The following is a 23,315-nucleotide window of genomic DNA, read 5'->3' as shown; positions in this document are numbered from 1 at the left end:
AAGAATGTAAACTCCTAGATCACACAATATCTTGATAAAACTTTTTGTCCATAGAATCTCTTGAAAGTAGCACATGATCATGAGTCTTTTCAAAGATTTAGCCTTTTTGGTTGGCCTTTATTTCATGATTTTCTCTCCAAAGATGAATTGAATATTTTTGTATGTCTTTTTAAACTTATAAAGAGACTTTTCAGCCATGCTATTACAATCCTCAAAAACAATTCATTTCTTTAGCTGTTCATGAACACCTGGACTGTTGGATGTGTTAGCATGGAGCTCTTCTGTTTCACCCTTGAAAACAAACTCAGCAGGCCCCGGATGCTCCTGTGCCAAGGATTTTACAGCATGAGCTGCATAGTTAATGCTGGTGCTGTCGCTCCAATGCCAGTAACCTGAGAAGGGGTTATAGATCATTCCTGCCACAGTCTGAACTGAGAGACCATCTGAAAAATTCAACAGAAAACATGGATTTAATAACTTTTAACTTCCAAAGGCCAAAAGTCTCTGCAACATTTCATATCAATGAAAATTTATTAGTACTTTAGTGTGCAAAAATACTTTGTAACCATGTACAGACCATACTTTAGACTAGAACACATACTCTAAAGCAGACTACTTGGGTTCAAGACCTAGCTTTGGCACTCTGTACCTGGTAATACTGGACAAAGTATTTGCTATGGACTGATTATCTTCCAAGTAAAATCAATTTTTTTGATCTATAATCAAAACAAGAAGCATGACAAATGCAATGACACTAAGTACTCAACAAAACCATCAAGCCAGGCACTGGTGGCTCACGCCTGTAATACTAGCTACTCAGGAGGCTGAGATCTGAGGATCACGGTTCAAAGCCAGCCCAGGCAGGAAAGTCTGTGAAACTCTTATTTCCAATAAACCACCAGAAAACCGGAAGTGGCGTTGTAGCTCAAGTGGTAGAGTGCTAGCCTTGAGCTGAAGAGCTGAGGGGCAGCGCTCAGGCCCAGAGTTCAAGCCCCACAACCGACAAAAACAAAACCATAAAATGCCAAATAAATGAGAGACAATAGCACTGGACAAGATCTCAACATGTAAATTGAGTGTCCATTATATATAAAACAGAGTATAACACTGTATAGGATACAAGAAGATAACCTTACCAATATATCAGGAAAGAGAAAAAAAGTATCCTATAATATATGTAACTGACAGTAAATGTGTAAAAAGTAGCAAACAAGTTTGAAATATCTGAGTATGGCAGAATCAGGGAAAACAATCTATAAGATAAACTAATACAAGTAAGACTCAGAATGGCAAACTGAAGATGTGTAAGCAACAGATATCTGTACCTCATCTTTAAACAACTTAATACTAAATAGAAAGAAACCTGTTCACTGATCAGCTATTTTTTGTTTTGTACTGGGTTAGGTGCCACATGTAAAAGTAGTATTTTATCCATTTCTTAAGATGTTTATAACAGTTGAGAGACTAATATGTAAAACATACTGACCTGTTTAAGTGCTAGTAATGTGATTGTGAATTATATTACATAATGCATTAAAAGCTTGAGTAGGCCTTGAAAATTAGAGAAAAAATTCTCCATACTTACTAGATTCCAGAATGCTCTCTAGTGTCTCAGGTGAAACAAACTTCTCCCATGTATGAGTACCTTTTGGTACAATACCTGCAATTTGCTCTGTAAATACAATTCCCAGGGCATAGGACATCTGTGTTTTGTTGATTGTAGTAATAAATAAAGAACCACCAGGCTAAAAAAAATCATATACAGATAAAATTGTATAGAAGTAAAATTTAGCTGGGTGCCAGTGGCTCATACCTATAAATCCTAGCTACTAAGTAGGCTAAGATCTGAGGATTGTGGTTTGAAACCAGCCTGGGCAGAAAAGTCCCTGTGAGACTCTGATCTCCAATTAACCAACCAGAAGTGACACACACTGTGGTTCAAGTGATAGAGTACTAGCCTTGAGCACAAAGAGGCCCAGAGACAGCACCAAGGCCCTGAGTTCAAGCCCTAAAACCTACCCTGATTCTAATAATCAGGATGCTCTCTCTACATTTTCTACAGGATGCTAAGCTTGTTTAAACCTGTTTGATGTATCACAGAACTATGTATCTTACATAAGGGAACAATATGCCAGTAAGTGATCTCTGACCAGAACTTTAACGGTTAAGGTTAAAATGGTTTTGTTTTATATAAAAATTATGAAAAGACCAAAATAAGCACCAACATGAACACAGACCATTTACGAGTATATGCAGTCTTCCATTTTTCAGTGACTATATTTATGGTGCTGCCTATGTTTAGTCTCAGAGATCCAAGGACATTGATGTCCCTTCCTTTTATTACAAATTAAGTCTGAATGGGGAGAAAAATGAAAGATTCCCTCCAAAATAATCATATTATTCTCTATTTATATGTGGTGTGGGAAAGAAACATCTCAAATACCACCCCAAACCAAAACTCTAAAAGAGGATGCCTATTATTTTTATTTATTTATTTATTTTTGTCAGTCGTGGGGCTTGAACTCTGGGCCTGGGCGCTGTCCCTCAGCTCTTCAGCTCAAGGCAAGTGCTCTACCACTTGAGCTACAGCGCCACTTCCGGTTTTCTGGTGGTTTATTGGAGATAGGAGTCTCACGGTCTCTCCTGCCCGGGCTGGCTTTGAACCGTGATCCTCAGATCTCAGCCTCCTGAGTAGCTAGGATTATAGGCGTGAGCCACCAGCCCGGCTTGAGGATGCCTATTATTGAGATATGTTGTTTAAGTAAAAGTTGAAATAACTTGAGATGGGTGGAGTTGAGGGAGATAGGGGAAGGGGCAAAGAATGGTGGAAGAGATAACATTGATCAAGATGTAGTACACTCATAAAGTGACATGCTGAATCAAAACCCATTTTTACAATAATAATATAAAATAAATTTAGGGGTTGGAGATATGGCTCAGTTGGTAAAGTGCTAGGCAAAGAAGATATGGCAAGTGAGTACAATGCAGGAGGCTATACTGGATCCCATGACACAAAAATGACATTAGTGAGAAAACTAATGAAATAAGCTCTAAAGAGTAGTATGCAAGCACAATGTCAGTGTCCAGGTGCTGTTGTTGAGAACTGTACCAGAAGAAATGTGCAGGGAATGGGCTTGGTGAAGCTCCTGGGGCCTAGAACAGAAAGAGGTCACCCTTTCAGGGTTTGAAAGTATAGGGTGGGCACCTGAGAGTGAGTGTGTCCTTCATCTTAGTGCTGAGCCTTATTAGTGTTAGTACTGGGGGAAAAGGTAAAGGGAATACACATTTTCTTTGTAATTCTTCTGCAAAGCTAGAATTTGGTTTAAAAAGCTGAAAACACCAGGAACCCGTGGCTCACACCTGTAATCCTAGCTACTCAGGAGGCTGCGATCTGAGGATCATGGTTCAAAGCCAGCTCAGGCACAAAAGTCTGTAAGACTCTTATCTCCAATAAACCACCAAAAAACCGGAAGTGGTGCTGTGGTTCAATTGGTAGAGTGCTTGCCTTGAGCTGAAAAGATGAGGGATAGTGCCTAGGCCCAGAGTTCAAGCCCCATGACAGACCAAAAAAAAAAAAAAAGCTATAAACTTTCTATATATAATACATAGATATATATCACACATAACCTTACCAAGTGCTTGTTCTCATGGATTTCAAATATTAATCTAAATCAATTTCCTAGTAATTGTCATATAATGTCCATTAAGTATTTAATGCAGATTGTACAAATGGGAAAATTACCACTATGGATGTATTGTTGTCCAATTTAGCACCTTTTTTAAGATCCCTAGACATCAAGATACTCATTGGACACTGGAAGGTCTTGCTATTGAGGGCAATCAGAGGCACAGAAATACTCTCCAACCGAGATGCTACCTCCTAATCCTTGCTTATTAGTTCCTCTCTCCTATACCTTGCTTGCTGGACTGCTAAAATAACATTCTGTTGCTGTAGATACATACACATACAGAGAAAAACAGAAAAGTTCTGTTAGTCTTACTTTCAACACTTGACAACAGCACTGTACAAATGCTTCCAGATTAATCACATGTTCTACAACTTCAGAAGCTATGACAGCATCAAAAGTTTCTGCAGAATCTTCCACAATCTCCTCCAGGGAAGACACTCTGTACTCTATCCTCTTATCCAGAACTGGATCAAATGATTTATGGTGTTGTGCTATTTTAATGTTTTCATCCACAGGATCAATTCCAGTAACAGAAGCTCCTAGCCGCCCTAGAGGCTAATGGCATAAAGAAAGTTACTCTCAGTAAGAAAATAGGACATGTTAGTAACAAGCAATTTACCAAAAATGAAACAATGACTCCTGATGATTACTGAAGATCATCTATAGGTATTTGGGTTCATAGACCATTTTCTCCATTTTTGTATATATTTGAAATTTTCTGTAGCAAAAAGCTTAAATGTGAGAACAATGATCAAACCACCTTACATTTACACGCATGTGGTATAATACTGACATATTTAAAGTGTAATACCCCGTGGGGCCCTGATAATCAGCAAGGCCCAATAGTCAGCGTGGCCCCATGGCCCGGCCTGCTGGAGGGGGCCGGGCATCAAGAGTTGAGCCTCACCACTCCACAGACCAGGCCACCAGAGAGAGCAGGGCTTTGAGAGGCTGACGTCACCACCCCACAGAGCACAGCCAGTGGGGCCCAAGCCAAGGGAAGGGGCGGGGCATACCACCGAAAGAGGCGGGACACGCTGGGAGGGGCATGCTATTGGAGGGGTGGGGTGTTGAGCCCCACATGGTTAGCTACCTGTTGGGATTGGACAGGGGGCAGCTTGGGGAGGAGCATGAGTGTCGGTTTGAACCATTAGTGGGGGCAGGGCGCAGCCTATCCAGGGATATATAGGCTGCTGCTGGGGGGGGGGGGGGAGTCCTGAGGAGAGGTTAGAGGAAAACAGTGGAGGGAGGAGAGAGGAGTCCAGAGGAGAGGAGAGCAAGGGAAAGACAGAGTCCTGAGGAAAACAGTTACTGCAGGGGAGGAGAAGAGGCAGGAGGGGAAAGCTTGCCGGAGCAGGGCAGGCCTGTGCACATGGAGAGGCCCACAGAGCAGGAGGAAGGGTTTCAAGAAAGGGAAAAGCCTTCCCTTTGGGCTTTGGAGGTCTGAGGTTTGGTTTGCAGGGGGTCAGCACTGCGTACTGGAGGCTTGGAGGTTTGCGGGTGGAGGCTGCTCCTGGTTCTGGGCATCTAGCCCAGGACAAAGTAGTCTCGATACCCTTTTCCGGTGTAAATAGGGTAAATAAACTTCTTTTGTCCACCTTTCACTGTCCGTGCCTTGATGGATTGTCGTGCTCCCAGGAGGTCATAAGTATAACACAACATAGAAAAATCATCTAGCATTTCTGAAATATTCCTATTTTTTTTTTTTGGGTCCGGTCATGGGTCCTGAACTCTGGGCCTGGGTGCTATCCCTCAGCTCTTCAGCTCAAGGCTAGCGCTCTACCACTTGAGCCACAGTGCCACTTCCGGCTTTTTTTCTTTTTGCATATGTGGTGCTGAGGAATCGAACCCAGGGCCTCATGCATGCAAGGCAAGCGCTCTACCACTGAGCCATCTTCCCAGCCCCAATATTCCTATTTTTAATAAAAAATTTTTATTTATTCTGATAATTGGCCAGTTTGTTTATTTATTTATGTAGCTTTATTTATGTACCTTTGGTGGTACATGGGCTTGAAGTGTAGGTCTCATGTTTACCAGTCAGGTGCTGTCTCCTGAACCACATTCTCTGCCTGCCTGCCTGCTTCCTTCCCTTCCTTCTTTCTTCCCTCCCTTCTTTCCTCTTCTCTCTTTGCTTCCCCCTCCCTCCTTTCTTTCTACTTTTCCTTTGATATTTATCATGGTACTAGAGGGCTAATTTCCCATCTCCTACAAATAGTTCTTTATAGGTTCTTCTTTTTGTTTTGTTGTTGTTTGATTGATTTTCTAGTGGTTAATTGGAGATGAGTTGCATGGGCTTTCCTACCCCTGAATTGAACCTCAATTCTCAGATCTCAGCCTTCTGAGTAGCTAGGTGTGAGCCACCAGCCCAGCCTTCTTTTGGTTTTGGGGTTTTTTGTGGTGGTTTTGTTGTTGTTGTTGTTAGGCACTGGTGGTTCAGGGCTTTAATCCTAGCTACTCAGGAGGCTGAGCTCTGAGGATTGCGGTTCAAAACCAGCCCTGGCAGGAAAGTCCATGAGACTCTTATCTCCAATTCACCACCAGAAAACTGAAGAGGAACAGTGGCTTAAAGTCGTAGAGTGCTAGCCTTGAGTAAAAACCTCAGGAACAGTGCCTCGGCACTGAGTCCAAGACCCATCACTGATAGTAAAAAAGTAATAGAGGTGGTGTATATGATTGAGGTATATGTATGCATGTATGGAAATGTCAGAGTGAAATCTCCCTATGTACAATTAATATACTACAATAAAAGAAAAAAATGTACATGGGCTTAATTTTAATCAAAGTCTACATAGAATTTATATTAAAGTTAGTCAAACAAGCCAGGCACTGGTAGCTTACACCTTTAATCCTAGCTCAAGAAGCTGAAGTCTGAGTATTATGGCTCAAAGCCAGCCAGGGCAGGAAAGTCCATGAGGCTCTTATCTTCAATTAACCACCAGGAAACCGGAAGTGGCGCTGTGTCTCAAAGTGATAGAGCTCTATCCTTGAACAAAAGAGCTCAGTGCCAGCACCCAGGCCCAGAGTTCAAGCCCCACAACCAACAACAACAAAAAAGTCAATAAGCTAAAAGTAGACTCACTGTGTTAGTTTTAGAGCTATAAGACCTGCTACAATACACTAAGCAGGCTGAAGAACGCATAGTAAAATCTTACTTTTCTACAATTTATATACCATATACTCTTGATCCTAAGAAATGTATTTTCACATACTTCAAGTTTCCTGAAATTTGGAAGGGTCTACTAACAGATAAACAACATATTTTATGTGCATATGGAAACAACTGTGTATCAAAGAGCTCTGTTAGTGTCACTGTCAACCTGCCTGAATCATGGACCTTGACAGTAATCACATCCCATTAAACCTTAGCATTTCTGAATCCCCTAGTCACTGAAAATATGTTTCAAGACATTATGATATAGCATCAGCAAAAAGTTTCTGTGCTGACATCAGAATACAAAGGTATACACTTACGCTAAGCTAAAGCAATTATTCTTCACTACTACTCTTCCAATTACTCTAAATCATCTAAGATGAAAAAAGCCCCACTAGTACATAAAAGTGTGAGGATCTATTATTACACAAGTGTAAAAGGACCGCACAAAAACCCTTCTGTATAATTTTCTGAAAGCATACTGAAACACAACAGGAATTGTAGAGCATATGAGATCAGTGTACTTTTATCTCAATTTTTGTAAACCTAAAACCTTTAAGATAATCAAATTTGTCGATAAAAAATCTTCAGGATATTTCCTGAAATTTTCACATGCAAAAAAAATTTTGAAGCATACATACTTTTAAGCTTTCCAAAAGGCTAAATATCAACATTATTCATTAAAAAGATAAACATTACTATTTGTCAAAAAGACAAATCAGCTCTAAGTTGAGTTCTCAATTTTCCCCATCAGGGTAATAATATCAGAACAACTCTAAATCACTTACTTCAGTTAATAATCCACCACCACAGCCAATATCCAGAATCTTCAGCCCAGACAAAGGTTTTCCTGGCTGGTGATTGGCAATTGTTGTCAAAAGATTGTCTCTTTAAAATAAAATTCAAAACATGTAAAAAAATTATTAATCAGTAAGAAAGTCTTAAACATACGATTTCTAAGAAAATATTAATCCCTATTTTATTTAATTAATTTATCTTCTTTCATTTTTCTTCTTGTTATGTAGCCCATCTAGCCTCACACTTGTGATCCTCCTATCCTCAGCCTTCCGAATGCTGGGATTACAAGAGTGTACCTGCCACCATGTCCTAATTCCTTACATAAGAATTTAATTCTTGGGCTAGGAAGGTGGCTCAGTGGTAGAGTGCTTGCCTTGCATGCATGAGGCCCTGGGTTTGATTCCTAGCACCACATAAGCAGAAAAAGCCGGAAGTGGCGCTGTGGCTCAAATGGTAGAGTGCTATCCTTGAGCTGAAGAGCTGAGGGACAGCATCCAGTTCCAGAGTTCAGGCCCCACGACTGACCAAAAAAAAATAAAATAAAATAAAAAATAAAATAAAATGCGTGAGCCAGGCCCAAGACCAAAAAAAAAAAAAAAAAAGAATTTAATTCTTAGCCAGGTACAGCTGGCTCACAACTGTAATCCTGGTTACTCAGGGGGCTGAGATAGAAGGATCTTGGTTTGAAGCCAGTCTAGGCAGGAAAGTCTCTGAGACTCTTATCGCCAACTAACCACCAGAACACCAGAAGTGGAGCTGTGGCTCAAAGTGGTAGATTGCTAGCCTTGAGTACAAAAGCTCAGTTACAGCACCGAGGCCCTATAAGTTCAAGCACACACATACACACCTCCAAAGAAAAATAATTTAATTCAAATTCACCTAATATGTCCAAAACTGTTTCAAGTTAAGCGTAAAAAAAGCCTAGGTCTTTGATGTTAGTAAAAGTACATAGTTTCACATGCTGGACATTGAAGAGATGCTCCCTAATTTTCAAAACAAACCTATCCATTTGTTTCATTTTGTTTGTGCTGCTCAAATAAAACAATACAAAACAAAATAAAGTAAAAGGCTGGTGCTGCACTACTTGAGCCACACCTCTATTTTCAGCTCTTTGCTGGTTAAGAATCTTATAGACTGTTTTACCTGGGCTCACTTCAAACCATGGTCCTCAGAGTTTAGCCTCCTGAGTAGTTAAAATTTCAGGCATGAGCCACCATCATGAGGCAAGTTACAGCATTTTGAACCTAAGTGTAAACTAAGAGAAAAGTGGATGCAAAGTGGATGGATTATTATAAAGAGCTGCAGCTTTTAAAAAGAATGATGGAGGGCAAATGATAATAAAATACATGGTAAGTATATATTTTTTTAAGTAAAAAGGAAAAATTAAGAGTTGGAAGTGTTACCTAATGAATGGCACCCTCAGGTCATTCATAGAGTGAAGAGGCGCATACACTCCTTGCTCATCCCACCACTTGTCAGCCAGGACCCTGAAGGTTTTCACCTCACTGCTGTCGACAGTGGTTTGTGAAGTACTGTATGACCTTTTCCAAGGGGACCTAGCAGGTGAAAACAAAGATCCAAGCAAATACCGCTGTTATAGAAAACTTATCTTCTAAGATACTGTGTAGAAAGACATTCTTTTTATATTTTATTAGATCCTAAATACATATTTTTTCACTTTTGATGCTTTATAACCAAGCACTCTCATAATCATTCTGCAACTATGTATCATACTGCTTATATGGATATGCAGTATGATTATGAGATATATGATTAATATGAGCACTATTATTATGAGATATATATCATATATATGATTATGATTATATATATATATATATTCACAGAAAAAGAAAATTAATTGACTTTGGAAGTAAGTTATAACTGAAAATGGAATTATATAAACATAGGCTTGTGGGTCACATTTAAAATAATAAAATAATTATAGTTACCATTTATTGTGAATTTAATAAATATCAGGCAGTAGCTAGGAAATCTAAATATATTCTCTTAATCCTTCAGGCAACTCTACCAGATAAAGGCTATTATCACTGCTTCTAAGGGCATTATCTACTCTGCACTGCATGCTATAAAATACTCATCTGATCATATTATTTCCTCACATAAGCTAGGAGTCAGTGGCTCACGCCCATAATCCTAGCTACTCTGGAGGCTGAGATCAGAGGATCACAGTTCAAAGCCAGCCTGGGCAGAAGAGTCTGTAAGACTCTTATCTCCAATTAACCACCAGAAAATTAGAAGTGGTGCTGTGGCTCAAGTGGTAGAACGCTAGCCTTGAGCTGAAGAGCTGAGGGACAGCACTCAGGACCAAAGTTCAAGCCCCATGACCACCAACATCAACAACAAAAGGCTTCCAAGTGGAAGCAAAAGACTATAATCCTTAGCAAGAGCTATTGAGAATTATTTAGTCCCCAGTTTCCTCCCTCTCCAAACTCAACTCCATTTAATTCTCGTTATTCTCCCCTCTGGAAACATAGGTCTTTTTCAGTTCTTCAAATTGACCATGCTTACTCTTCCTTGGGCACTTTGTATACATTGTTCCTTGTGCCTGGAGCATTTTCCCCACATTCTCCCTTTCATTTTCTATACTAATTTCTTCTCATCCTTTAAGATTTTTTTTTTTTTTTTTGTGGGTTGTAGGGCTTGAACTCTGGGCCTGAGCACTGTCCCTCAGCTCTTCAGCTCAAGGCCAGTACTCTACCACTTGCGCCACAGCGCCACTTCCGGTTTTCTGGTGGTTTATTGGAGATAAGGGTTTCACGGACTTTCCTGCCTGGACTGGCTTTGAGTCTCTGCCTGGACTGGCTTTGAGTCTCGATCCTCAGATCTCAGCCTCCTGAGGAGCTAGGATTACAGGCATGAGCCACTGGCGCATGGCAACATCCTTCACGATCTTAAAATGTTGTCTACTATGTCTTCCTTGTTCTTCAAAAGTAGCTCATATTTCCCTATTTTTTTTTTAATTTTTAGTGCCAGAATTTAGGTCCTGGGCCATTTCTATGATTTTTTTTTTTTTCTTAAGGCTGATGGCTGATGCTTTACCAGTTGAGCCATACCTCCACTTCTGGCTTTTTACCACTTAACTGAAGATAAGAGTATCACACACTTTTCTGCCCCAATTGGCTTTGAATCATAATCCTCAGATCTCAGACTCCTGAGTAGCTAGGATTACAGGTGTGAGTCAGCACCTAGCTAGATGCCCCTATTTTAATTCTCCTATACTAATGTGTACTTCATGGGACTATATATATTTGATTGTGTTATCCACTAATGGCAGACAAGGAATGGACTCTCCCTTACTATTTTATTCCTAGTGACTAGCACAGATCATGAAACATAGAAGACACTCAGAAGACATCTGCCAAATAATCTGAAAGAAAACTCGGTATGTTTTGCCTAAAATAAAAATAATATAAAACCAAATTTATACAATGCATTGAGTTCTGTCCTAGTATAGTAGGAAGAAATACTCTCACTTGAGAGTAGGTAAAAGATAGTAAGATTACTCAGAAAAGGTAATAACATTCAAACTTTTAGTTTTTCTAAGCTACAAATAGAGCTAAAAATCCTGTCAATTCCATGTTACCTACATTCAATAGAATTTCACACATGCTCACCTGCCTTTATAGAGGGCCTAAAAGTATATTAATATATTCATATATGTATATTTTATTTTGTATTATGTATATATGTATGTATGCATCAATGTTTGCATGTATGTGTATATGTATATATGAATATATGTATGTATATATACTACATCCTAAAATAAACATTCACCTAGTCTATATATTCAAACTTATAGGATGTTTTATGAGTAAAGCTAAATCTTTCCAAATGGAGAATACATACTACACTCATTACTCTTTAGCCTTTTAAAATTTAAATATCACTTTTCTTCAATATTATCTTAAGAACCTTAGTTTCAGCTGGTGCCAGTGGCTCACACCTGTAATCCTAGCTACTCAGGAGGCTGAGACCTGAGAATTGCGGTTCAAAGCCAGCCCAGATGTGAAAGTCTGTGAGACTCTTATCTCCAATAAACCACCAGAAAACCAGAAGTATCACTGTGGCTCAAGTAGTAGAGCACTAGCCTTGAGCTAAAGAGTTCAGGGACAGCACCCAGGCCCAGAGTTCAAGCCCCACAACCGATCAAAAAAAACCAACAAACCATTAATTTCCTTTTCCATATATCATTCAAAACTGCAGTAATCTAGGACTAACTGATAATTGATAACACTAGGTAGATGCTCAGCTGAGGCACCCAGTCTTAAAAGTGCTACTTCCAAGAAGCAGGATCAAGTACCTAAAACACAGTGATGGCTGTAATGCTATGAAATATTTTTCAAAAGGTCAGAAATTGGATTATAAAATATAAATACTCCAAAAGATATTACTCAAGCTCAACTTTAGCTAAAATACATATATAGCCACCTTATATATTTATGTTGCTTTGAAATCATTTATAATTTTAGGCATAAGGGTTTTTGTTCTTTTTCTTTAAAAAAAAATCAGTGAAGACCTCTTGTGTGCTAAGCAAGTGCTTTACTGCTGACATATACACTTAGCCCTGAGAATGACATTATTTGTGGTCTGTCATAAGGATATTATACAGAAATTAAAATAACTTCTCCAAGCAATATAGTATTTTATAATACATTAAAAAACAATCTCTGAATTTGAATGAAGGTATGCACAGGCATAATACTGTATTCTTTTATTGACTTTCCAGTAGACTTGAAAAACTTTAAATCTAAAAGCTGCTAAAAATTAAGAATATTTAGTCAAACCATATAAACTATTACATGCTGACCAAGTTTATGAAACATAATCAATAAACATATACAATAAATATTAAATAAATAAATCATATACAATAAATATTGTATATGATTATGTAAATAAACTTACCTGTAACTTTTTATTTTATTCAAATAGGAAAAAGTCATCCTACAAGGTTTAAACCACATGGTTTTGTATTCACTGAAAACTTGTGGTTTAATTCGCAGAGACCAACTGAGTTTATTTTCTGAGTAAACTGAAAAGAAAACCAAAATTAAATATCTAGAGGAAAGCATCACATAGTAAGAACTCTGTAATTCATATAACTGAAGAATTCTACTTTATATGGTAATCTTCATTATGATAATTGATAAAGGAGTTTCTTAATTTTTTATTTTACTTTTAAAAAAATATTTTCAAGGTGATGTACAGAGAGGTTACAGTTATCTAAGTAAGGGAGTGATTACATTTCTTGTCTAACTTGTTACTCCATTTATTTGACTTTAAAAATAAGGCTCTTGAAAAAAACAATAACAAAGCTCTTGCTTTCTGCCATTTAATTCCAACCAGAGTTCTGTAATTATAATTAGAAAATGAGAGTAATAATATTAAGTAAAAGCTTTTCAGGCCAGTAGTTTTTGCACACACATTACACAAAATTACAAAGTGTTATTTAAATGTAATCTGTAGCAGTTTTAGTTTTATTATACAGTACTTGGATTTGAACTTGGGGCTTTGCATTTGATCAGCTTGATTGCATGGATGGTGCTCTATCACTAGAGCCATTACTCCAGCTCCACTTTTTGCCAGTTAATTGGAGATGCAGTCTCTCAAACTTTTCTTCCTAGGCTGACTTTGAACCATGATCCAGATTCTAGCATCCAGAATAGTTAGGATTACAGGTGTGAGCCACCTTTCATGTTAATTTAATATTAGCTATCTTAATTAGATTTTAAATATGCTCGCCATCCTTTATTGTGTTTGTTCTCTCTTTTTTAAATGAGTAATTCTCAGTCTGGCCCAAATCCATTCCAATGTTATCATGCACACTAAAAGAAATTTATGCTTTTAGGGCTTTTTGTGTGTGCGCTGATAGTGGGGCTTGAATTCAAGGCCTAGGCACTGTCCCTTACTTAGCCTTTTCACTGAAGGTGGGGACTCTACCACTTAAACAGTATCTTCATTTCAGGCTTTTTGTTAGTGATTAATTGGAAACAAGACTTTCACTGACATTCCTGCTGTAGCTGGCTTCAAACCTTGAACCTCCAAAGTAGGATTACGGGCATGAGCCATTAGCACCTGGAACTTCTATGCTTTTGCTCATATTATTCCCTCTTCCATCAACTCTATCATGTCTACCTTATAAGGTCCTTTATGAGTTTATGAGTTTAGGCAGGTAAATAAGATGTTATATAAAATTACATAAACTTCAATATACAAATAAGGAAATACAAAGTATTATAGAACTAAACCTCCTTAGAGATTTTGCTGGGCCAGTGGCTCTTGTCTGCAATCCTAGCTACTCAGGAGGCTGAGATCTAAGGATCTTGATTTGAAGCCAGCCTAGGTAGGAATGTCTATGAGGCTCTCATCTCCAATTAACCACCAAAAAGCCTTAGATGGAGAGGTGGATCGAGTGCTAGATTTGAGAGAAAAAAAAAAAACAACTCAGGGACAGCACCCAGGCCCTGAGTTCAAGCCCCAGAACTGGCACCAAAAAACAAACAAAACACATCCCAGAGATAAACCACCTCAGAGACTTTAACAGTACTTGCTTCTAGTCAGTGCCAACCACTGGACTTCTTTTGACTCCCTGTATTTCTGGAAAATTAGTCTTGAGTATTGCTAGAATTCTCAGGAGCTTTAAAATCCTCCTTCCCACAACATAAAGTGACCAATTGAGTTTAAATTTTAAGCAGCATGTTACCAATTCCTTCTCTCATTTGAATCCTAGTATTTAAAGGAATGTAGAGAGAGGAAGAACTTCATTTAAGTCATTTATTCAGTATTTAACAAGCATTCATTATCTAATATCTGGATTCCTCTCAGGACTGTCTTAGAGCTCCATATGCTACAGAACTGCCAAATGTTATTTCTAAGTCTGACAGCGTTGCTTCTCACATCCTCAGGAAAAGAAAATCTCAGGTTATGTGTGGCTTTTTATGAACTTGTCATGACCATTAATGTTCTCTGCTCATCCCTTTCCTTCACTGCCCATATTCCATCCATACTCTACTTTTCAGGGAAAATTTTTATTTCCCCAAACTCTCCTGAATATTAGGCAGATGTTCCTCTATGGTTACCCTTCAAACTGAAGCCCATGGCTTGGTTTTCCCCCCTACATTTCTGATTATATAAGACACACATGCTTACTGAAAAACAGTTCAGAAAAAAAAGTACTTAAAGGATGATGATAGACAATCACCTACTCCACTACAGGTAATCACTGTTAAAGTTAGATATATAGATAGATAGATAGCTCTATCTATATGTCCATATTCATAATATATAATAAAAACTTAATTCTGTGTTACACACTAGCCTGGAGCTGGTAGCAAATGCTTGTAATCCTAGCTACTCAAGAAGCTGACTCTAGAAACCTGGAATTCAACTTGAGCAGACAAATATGAAAAAATGTTATCTCCAATTGATGAATAAAAAGCTGAAACTGGAGGTGTGGTTCAAGTGGTAGAGTACCAAGTTAAGGTGTGTGGGGGGGAGGGTAAGCAAGACAGTGAAGTCCTAGATTTAAGCTCCATTATTGGTGTGGGCATGTGCAAGGAGACACAAGGACTCACACACACACACACACACACACACACACACACAGCCCTTAATCATTTTCCCATGTGGAGATAAATGGATTTAAATAGTTGGTATTGCTGGGAAGGTGGCTCAGTGGTAGAGCGCTTGCCTTGCCTGCATGAGGCCCTGGGTTCAATTCCTCAGCACCACATAAGCAAAAAGAAAAAAAGCCGGAAGTGGCGCTGTGACTCAAGTGGTAAAGCGCTAGCCTTGAGCTGAAGAGCTGAGGGACAGCGCCCAGGCCCAGAGTTCAGGCCCCACGACTGGACCAAAAAAAAAAAAAAGTTGGTATTATGTTTTGTTGTTGTTTCATCTGATTTGTCCTTTTCTTTTTAAATGACTAATCAAGTCTCTTGGTGGATTGATTTTCCATTATTTTCTTCATTATATCTTGATTTTAGTTCTATTTGAACATTTTCTAAAAGACTCTTTCGAAGTGTAATTCATTTTAGATTCTCAGTGTCTCTAAGAGTTCTTACCAAACAACAGTTAATGAGTTCCCTGTGAGGGATGAACTTAATTCTCTGGGTGCTAGTAGCTCACGTCTGTAATCCTAGCTACTCAGGAGGCTGAGATCTGAGGATGGTGGTTTGAAGCCAGCCGGGGCAGAAAAGTCTGTGAAACTACTAGCTCCAATAAACTACTCACAAAAAGCTGGAATTGGTGCTGTGGCTCAAATGGTAGAGTACTAACTAGCCTTGAGTGAACGAGCTCAGGGACAGCGCCCGGTCCGACTTCAAGCCATAATAATAATGATAATAATAATAATAGTGACAATAGATTTCAATAACCAGACTTATCCACAAGCACCGAATATAATCAATTATTTCCTTGATCTTATTTGCAAATAATGAATTAGCCCAAAAAAGCTTAGCTGCTGCCTTAAGTTCTGGACAAATGACAACGCCAACTGCGAGCAGACCGAGCACTGACGTCCGCAGTGGAGCGCTTGGGAGCGCAGCAGGTGTCTTCCGGGGCGGGCGGTCGCGGGGCCGGACGGCGGGCCTCGGCTCTTCCTCAGCCGGGAGAACCGAGTCCAGCGGGAGGACAGCACTCAGATCCGGGGTTCCACGCAGGCCGGGGCCGAGACGCCGCCCTCGCGCAAACCAGCGGCCAGCGCAGGCCCCCCCCCCCGGCCTGCCGCCGCGCCTGCGCAGAACGCCCTGCGCCGTGGGAAGGAATTCCGCGCACACTCACCCGCCCACGAGGCGACCCTGGGACGCTCGGCTCGTGGGCCCCGGAGTCCAGACGTAAACTTTCCTAAAAACCGCGTCTCCCAGGAGCCCCAGGCCCGGCGTCCCCACATCGCGATTACAGTGCCCCTCCCCTTCCGGTCCGTCCCTCCGGATCGCCGACGGAAAGGTTCCGCGCCCACTCCCGCCGCGGTGGGGTTGCGGCATGGTTCCCGCCTGGGTGTCGGGCGGCGGGGGTGCCGCCGCTGGGTGTCGGGCGGCGGGGGTGCCACCGCTGGGTGCTGCGCCCTCTCCTCCAGGACACGGTACCACCGAATCCCCCCGCCAGCCCGAATCCGGCAAAAGACTATCACTCAGTGCTCAGGCCTGTAGTCCTGGCTACTGGGGAGCCAGAAATCTGGGAACAAGGTACACCAGTCAGGCAATTAAAAGTTCACAAGTCCACATCCAACCAATGGCTGGGCATGGCGGTGGCCGGACATCTACAGAAGCAAAGGGACCCTACCACTAAAACCTAGCACCAAAATAACCCCCAAAGACTAGCACTCACTCTGGGCCAACTTCTAGGGCCTTGAACGTGGTAGCCAAGATTTAAGACATAAAACGTCTCATATGTTCAAGTCAGGGTCAAATAAGCCAGGGGTCCTTTAATTGGATCCTTTGACAGGAAGAATCTTTTTACCTATTGCTTGTGTGCGGACTTAAGGGGTTGGAGACCTTCCAAGCAGTCTTCTGAGTTCCACTCCATAAATATAAGGCAGAAATAGCACAGAAGGAAACTTGGCCTGTCTTGTATGTGTTTGGAGAGATAAAACCAAGGAAAAACCCAGAGTGCAAATGTGATTAAAGTTCTAACAACTTTCTAAGTGTCTTCTTTGTATCGCATTGCTTTGGGAGTTTGAGCCTTCTCACATTTGGCAGTGGTTTGCCTGAATAGGAAAACATTTTCTTTTAAACCCCCAGAACCAGATATACAAAACTAGTTCAAAGTACTTTTCTCTACAAGCATCAACAAAAGCTTTTCCAATGACCACTGAACCTGAGTGTGTTTAAAGCTGTATGGACTGTAATACAGTACATGAGGTTATTGCCTACACTATCTCTGTGGTCTCACCCATAAACTTGTTGTCTAAATATTGATTTTATCAGGAATATTTAATGCCTATTTAATATTCTGTAGTTTATTGCTTTATGTGCATTTTTTCATTAAAGCAAAGGTAACCAAGTTTTCTGCTTTGAAATACCACTCAGTTTTAACTGTTTCCTTACCAAAAAATTCTATCCAATTTGTCAACTTAGGATAACTATATAATTTGAAATATTATAAGACTGTGATAGACATAACAAATGCACTAACAGGAAAATTTTGTGGATGATGCCTGGTTAACTTTATGGTACAAATGTAACTCGTTATGTGTACTAATCTAAGAACCAATAAAAAAACTTATTTTCTCTTTTAAGTTTTGGGGATTATAAACAAATAGTACTTAAAACTAAAGTGTCTAAGACCTTGGAGATTATTTAATTCCTTCCTTGAACAGCTGATGAAGTTGGGTGATTTCCCTAAACCCATTAAGTTACCAGAGACAGGTTATTTTTTTTTTGTCGGTCATGGGGCTTGAATTCTGGGCCTGGGCGCTGTCCCTCAGCTCATGGCGAGCGCTCTACCACTTGAGCTACAGCGCCACTTCCGGTTTTCTGGTGGTTTACTGGAGATAGGAGTCTCATGGTCTCTCCTGCCCGGGCTGGCTTTGAACTGCAATCCTCAGATCTCAGCCTCCTGAGTAGCTAGGATTACAGGCGTGAGCCACCAGAGCCCGGCACCAGAGACAGGTTAATTTAACTCTAATACATATTACTTCCATTAAATTTTGCAGTAAGTTGTGTGAGAAGACCTAAATGTGAAAGTATGCACAAGAACTTAAAATATAACTCCCATAAATTTTCAAATGAAAACATTTTTAAACCTACTAGTATTCGTCATGTATACCTTTGAGAAAGAAAAAAAATACAGTTAGAAAATGTCTGTTGTGTACTACCCCATTAGAAGGCAACAAAAGCATATCACAATGGCAAAAAACATGTACATTAATGAGATTCCACACCAATCTTTATTTATATTTGGGGACCTGAAACAAATTATAAGTACTTCTTCCAAATTACATCTTGTTCTGTTAATGGTGTGGTTTACCCTCACTCCACAAAAACAAGTATGACTAATACACTAGAAATATTTTAAGAGACTCTCTTAGTTTGTAATAACCAATCCATATCAAGGTCTGTCTCGAAAAGCTGAATCTATTAATTTTCTGGTATCTTTTTAGAAAAGATTTTATAACAAATTATCCTCAACCTAACTTTTGTGAACATTTTAACATTCAACATTTTAAAAGCCCTAGTTTATAAATTCTTGCCACTCAAGTTAAACACTAAATCACGTGTAAAGGGAATTCTCTACATTATTGATAAAAATCTGAAAGTTTCTAATATCTAATTATTACACTGACATATCTACTAATACAAGTGTCATGATGCACTGGGTTTTAAATCTACAGGTTTAAACTGATAAGAACCTGGGAAATTGTGACAGTTAAAAACATCACTTGTTTTTTTGGCTCTAGCTCTTATCCAAAAATGTGTATATCATAGCCAGGATAATTTTTCTGTAGAATTTTATTTTGAAAATAATATTTCACTTGAAGATTGATCTAAAAACATTTTAAGATTCAAAAAATGTTATACAACTTATTACAAATTAACCAGATAAGTTTTTCAATTAGATACACTGTGTTAGTTCACCTACATAAAAAATACTGCACATTTTCCTTTATTTCCAGATGTTACACTGATGACTAAACTATATAGAAATCCAAACTATCGTAAAGTTGTTCTGTGAAATGTCAACTTTATAAATATCAGAACTAAATGCACTGTAAACAGTCATTTTGGTAAACATGCATTTATTCACAGTTGATTTATTTCCTTTAGATAAATGCATAACTGCTCAAATTATTTAAGAACCTACTAGAGGTACAAGAGCACACCATACAAATCTATTTTATCTTCATTTTGAGGGAACACTGATCTTGGCAAAAATCTGGCATTATTTTTAAAATGAGCTATTGCTGGTAAGAAGGCATACTTTAAAACTTTTTGTGTCCTGCACTTGCTTTTACTTTTTAAATTAAAACATTAAAGCATCTGTTTTCAAAGACTCAACTATCACTGCATAAATGTGTAGTCATAATAAAAAATGGACCCTGAAAGCAGTTGAGCACTTAAGTTAAAATGCCTTGAGAGCCTCATTTCACTCATAAGTTATGACTGCCTTAAACTAGACCACCCACTCATCATTATTTTTAAACTGACAAATCAGACCATTTTATTCTTTTGTAACTGATATAAGCCTGTATAATACAGTATTCCCCTGCTGAGTTTAGATCATATACTTTAAAAATAGAAATAAATATATTGAATTATAAGTTCCATTTCTATAGTAACCCCATGGTGTTAAAATATGCCTGTAAAACAGAAGTGGGTGACTGTATAGTTTCAGACTTGACTATTAGTGTCAAACACAATTTTTCATCACAAGTAACTCTACTGGTGCATTGGCTTGATTGATTTTAGCAATTTCATTTTACAGGAGTGAACCATATCGTATACACACAGAGAAAAATCCCCAAAATAAGAAGAAAACTTTGGAAAGCCAATCAAGTGCTTTCAAATGAAAAATAAAGGTCTTTTCTGGCCCTCTTCCACACCCTGAAAGTTGAAATTTGACAAGTCCATGGGTACAATATACAAACTTTGACAAACTTATTAAGTTAAAACCATTTTCTTTGGGGAAGGTGGGAGGAAGTACCTTTAAAACCTGTTATACAAATTTCCAGCTGCCTTTTTATAAAAGTACGTTCCTTAGATTAAAATCATAAAATTAAGGTGCAAGAATTTAACAAAAATGAACTAAAGAGCTTTATTGACATCACAGTACATTCAAGAATAATTTTAAGAACATTACAGCTGAAAGAGAATGGCATGTTTATAGTCTTATTATGCACTATTTCTTGAAAAAATGTAATACAAAGAAATCCTATTAAGTAACTTGGAGCAGCATTTGGAAAAAGTACACCTATTTACAGATTAAAAAAAAAAAATTCTGGTTTCACCTACACAGCCACATTGTGCCTCTATAATGAGACAAGCCCTTAAAACTCATGGAATTTTTTTAAACAACATCATGGCATTCTTGCCAACATCATTCCTCAGCGCTTACGACGGGGAGGGGTTGTTGATCTGAAAAAAAAAGGGAAAAGACAAAATTTAAAAATAAAAATGTATTTTAGACTGAAAATCTGCAATTTTCAATAAATACTATTTTATAGGATTTCTAACATTATTTAAAACTATGATCATTTATCAAGTACCAAACTGAGTTTATTAAAGAGAGAGAGAAAGGACACTTTCAACTTTGAATAAATTCAGTCAATTTTTTTTTAAAAAATCAGACAAAATACTTTAAAAAGTATACTACCTTGATCGAGACTTAGACTTGTGTTTGCGGCTTGCCTTCTTACCAGACCTTTGAGATTTCTCCATGGATCGCGATCGACTATGTTTAGGCTTCTTAGCCTTCTTTTCTTTGCTACTTCCTGGAGATTCAGAACTGCTCCTTCCACTAGAATCAGAGCCTGAATGCTTCTTACTATCTTTGGTAGTACTCTTCTTACTGTCCTGTCTAGAATCATGTCTTATGATTTTAACGGATATAGAGCCACTTCTGGAAAATGTTCTTTCACTTTCCCGTTTCCTTTTTAATCTATCATCCTGGCTACTGAACTTAAAATCTTTTTCTTCCCTTTTTTGTTTCTCTTTTCTTTTATCCTGTTCACGCTCCCTTTCTTTGTCTTTCTTTTTCCTATCTTTGTCTATGCTTCTACTCCTCTCCTTTCTCCTCTCTTGTTCTTTAGCCTCACCTTTATGCTTATGACTGCTCCCACTAAGATTTCCACGTTGATCCTCAATTTTACGCCTATCTCGACTCCTACTGCGACTGGAACGATTGGTTCGTCTATCCCTTGAGCGACTTCTACTTCTACGTCTCTCTCGGGAAGGACTCCGATTTCTTCGTCTTTCTCTTTCAATACTACTTCTATTAGATCTCCTCCTATCCCTAATTTTTACCCTAGCCCTGTTGCTCTCTATTTTAATTCTGCGGGAGTAGCTTCTACTCCTGCTACGTCTAGCTTTTATTGTTGGAGATCTACTCCTACTATGTCTTTTTTTCCTTTTAGGAGAAGAAGACCGAGAAGAAGTGCGACTACTACCTGAGCTAGAGCTGTATGAAGAACTAGAGACAGTACTACTAGTACTACTCGTTCTGCTATTGCTGCTGGAACTACCACTGCTAGAACTCCCTGATCTACTCCTTCCTTGTTTCTCCTTTTCTTTATGCTCTTTTTTGGGTTCTAAAACTGATGTAGTTTCATTTGGAGTTCTTTTCTTTTCATTAACCACATCACCATCTGCTTCTCTTGCTTCTAGTATTGATAAATTATTTTGCTCTTTATGGATAAATTCGTTCATCTCTTTTGTAACCCTTTCTGTTTGTTGTTTTTCTTCTGCAAGAGAACAAGACAAAAAAAATTTAAGATGAAAATAAAATGAAAAATTCTCATACTAGTAAAAATGAAGTTAGCAAACTAAAACAAAAATAAAAAACATAAGCTTTTTGGTTGTTGGTGCCAGTCCTGGGGTATGAACTCAGGCCCTGGGCAATGTCCCTGAGCATTTTTGGTTAAAGCTAGCACTCTACCACTTGAGCCACAGCCTTTTCAGCTTTTTTGGAGATTAACTGGAGATGAGAGTCTTATGGACTTTCTTGCCCACTTGCCCAGGTGGCTCTCAAGTGTGATCTGCAAATCTCAGCCTCTTGAGTAGCAAGGATTATAGGTGTGAACCACAATCACCTAGCATAATTCAAAACTTTGTAGGAGCCACACAAACAGGTAAGATAGAAACAAGTGAATTAATTTCGGTATTTTACAACCCCAATATATCTAAAATGTTATCATTTTTTGGTGCAAGTACTAGTGCTTGAACTGAAGGCCTAGAGGTCTCACTTGGCCTACTCTGCTCAAGGCTGGCACTCTCCTACTTGTGCCACACGTTCACTTATAGCTTTTTGCTAGTTAACTGGAAATAATAGTCTCACAGCAGAGGTAGACTGCCAACATTAGAGGGGAGAAGTCTCATGGACTTTTCTGCCCAGGTTGATGTCAAACTGTGATCCTCAGATCTCAGACTCTTAAGGAGTTAATATTAGAGGTATGAGCCACCAGTACCAGGGTAAAATGTAATTACTCTAATATGTAATCAATTAAACTTAGAGAAACATTCAGCTTTTACTTTCATGTTAAAATTTCAAAATCTTTTATATCTGTGACATATCTGTATACATACATTTAATAGCTACAAGTAGTCAGCCATCAGTTTATTTTTGGCACTACTGGGACGTGAACTTAAGGCCTTTTGCTTGTTAAACAAGCACTCTATCTCTTGAGAAATGCTCTGTCCCTTTTTGCTTTAATCTTTCCACACACAGTCTCATACATTTTGCCTTGAATAGTGATTTTCCTACTTGTTGCCTTTTCCAAATACCATGTACCACCATGCCTGGCTTATTTGTTAATATGGGGGCTAGCTAAATATTTTTACTTGGGATGACATGAAAGTCTCTGCTGGCCAAATAACTGATTACAAGGCCATGTGTGCTACCCTGCCCAATAATCTATTTAAATATTTCCTCATTTCTTGGCTTTCATTTCAACAATTTTAATAAGAAATAATGTCTACAGCTACTAAAATAAATTCTAA

At 38.7% G+C, this 23,315-nt stretch overlaps 2 protein-coding genes across 3 annotated transcripts in view; both read right to left on the bottom strand.

The window, feature by feature from the left end:
* Positions 1-92: 92 nt before the first annotated feature.
* Positions 93-16,625, bottom strand: Coq3 (coenzyme Q3 methyltransferase). The gene is made up of 7 exons (XM_013022390.1): positions 16,444-16,625; positions 12,571-12,697; positions 9,042-9,194; positions 7,629-7,728; positions 4,002-4,244; positions 1,586-1,745; positions 93-443 (listed from the first exon to the last, which is right to left on the bottom strand). The coding sequence occupies exons 1-7, from the start codon at positions 16,550-16,552 to the stop codon at positions 223-225; spliced, it is 1,113 nt and encodes a 370-aa protein (XP_012877844.1). The 5' UTR covers positions 16,553-16,625; the 3' UTR covers positions 93-222.
* Positions 16,626-19,097: 2,472 nt separating this feature from the next.
* Pnisr (PNN-interacting serine/arginine-rich protein) overlaps positions 19,098-23,315 on the bottom strand; it is a 30,282-nt gene continuing 26,064 nt past the window's right edge. For both annotated transcript variants that reach the window (XM_013022414.1, XM_013022413.1), the window contains 2 exons: positions 20,974-22,060; positions 19,098-20,735 (listed from right to left, as the gene is read on the bottom strand). In XM_013022414.1, coding sequence (XP_012877868.1) covers positions 20,705-20,735; positions 20,974-22,060 — 1,118 coding nt within the window. In that variant the 3' untranslated portion in view covers positions 19,098-20,704. The remainder of the gene's footprint in view (positions 20,736-20,973; positions 22,061-23,315) is intronic.

Source organism: Dipodomys ordii, unplaced genomic scaffold (assembly GCF_000151885.1).
Source record: "Dipodomys ordii isolate 6190 unplaced genomic scaffold, Dord_2.0 Scaffold62, whole genome shotgun sequence".
NCBI classification, from domain to species: Eukaryota; Metazoa; Chordata; class Mammalia; order Rodentia; family Heteromyidae; genus Dipodomys; species Dipodomys ordii.
This window is presented reverse-complemented; position numbering and strand designations above follow the sequence as displayed.

What these genes read in the sequence shown, in the direction of transcription:
- Coq3 (XM_013022390.1), bottom strand. Translation starts at nt 16,552, where the DNA reads ATGTGGGGACGCCGGGCCTGGGGCTCCTGGGAGACGCGGTTTTTAGGA. An exon ending in CTGAGGGTGCCATTCATTAG is followed by an intron (nt 7,729 to 9,041) that starts GTAACACTTCCA and finishes TTTATTTTAAAG; the next exon opens with AGACAATCTTTTGACAACAA. An exon ending in GTGGTGGATTATTAACTGAA is followed by an intron (nt 4,245 to 7,628) that starts GTAAGTGATTTA and finishes TTATGCCATTAG; the next exon opens with CCTCTAGGGCGGCTAGGAGC.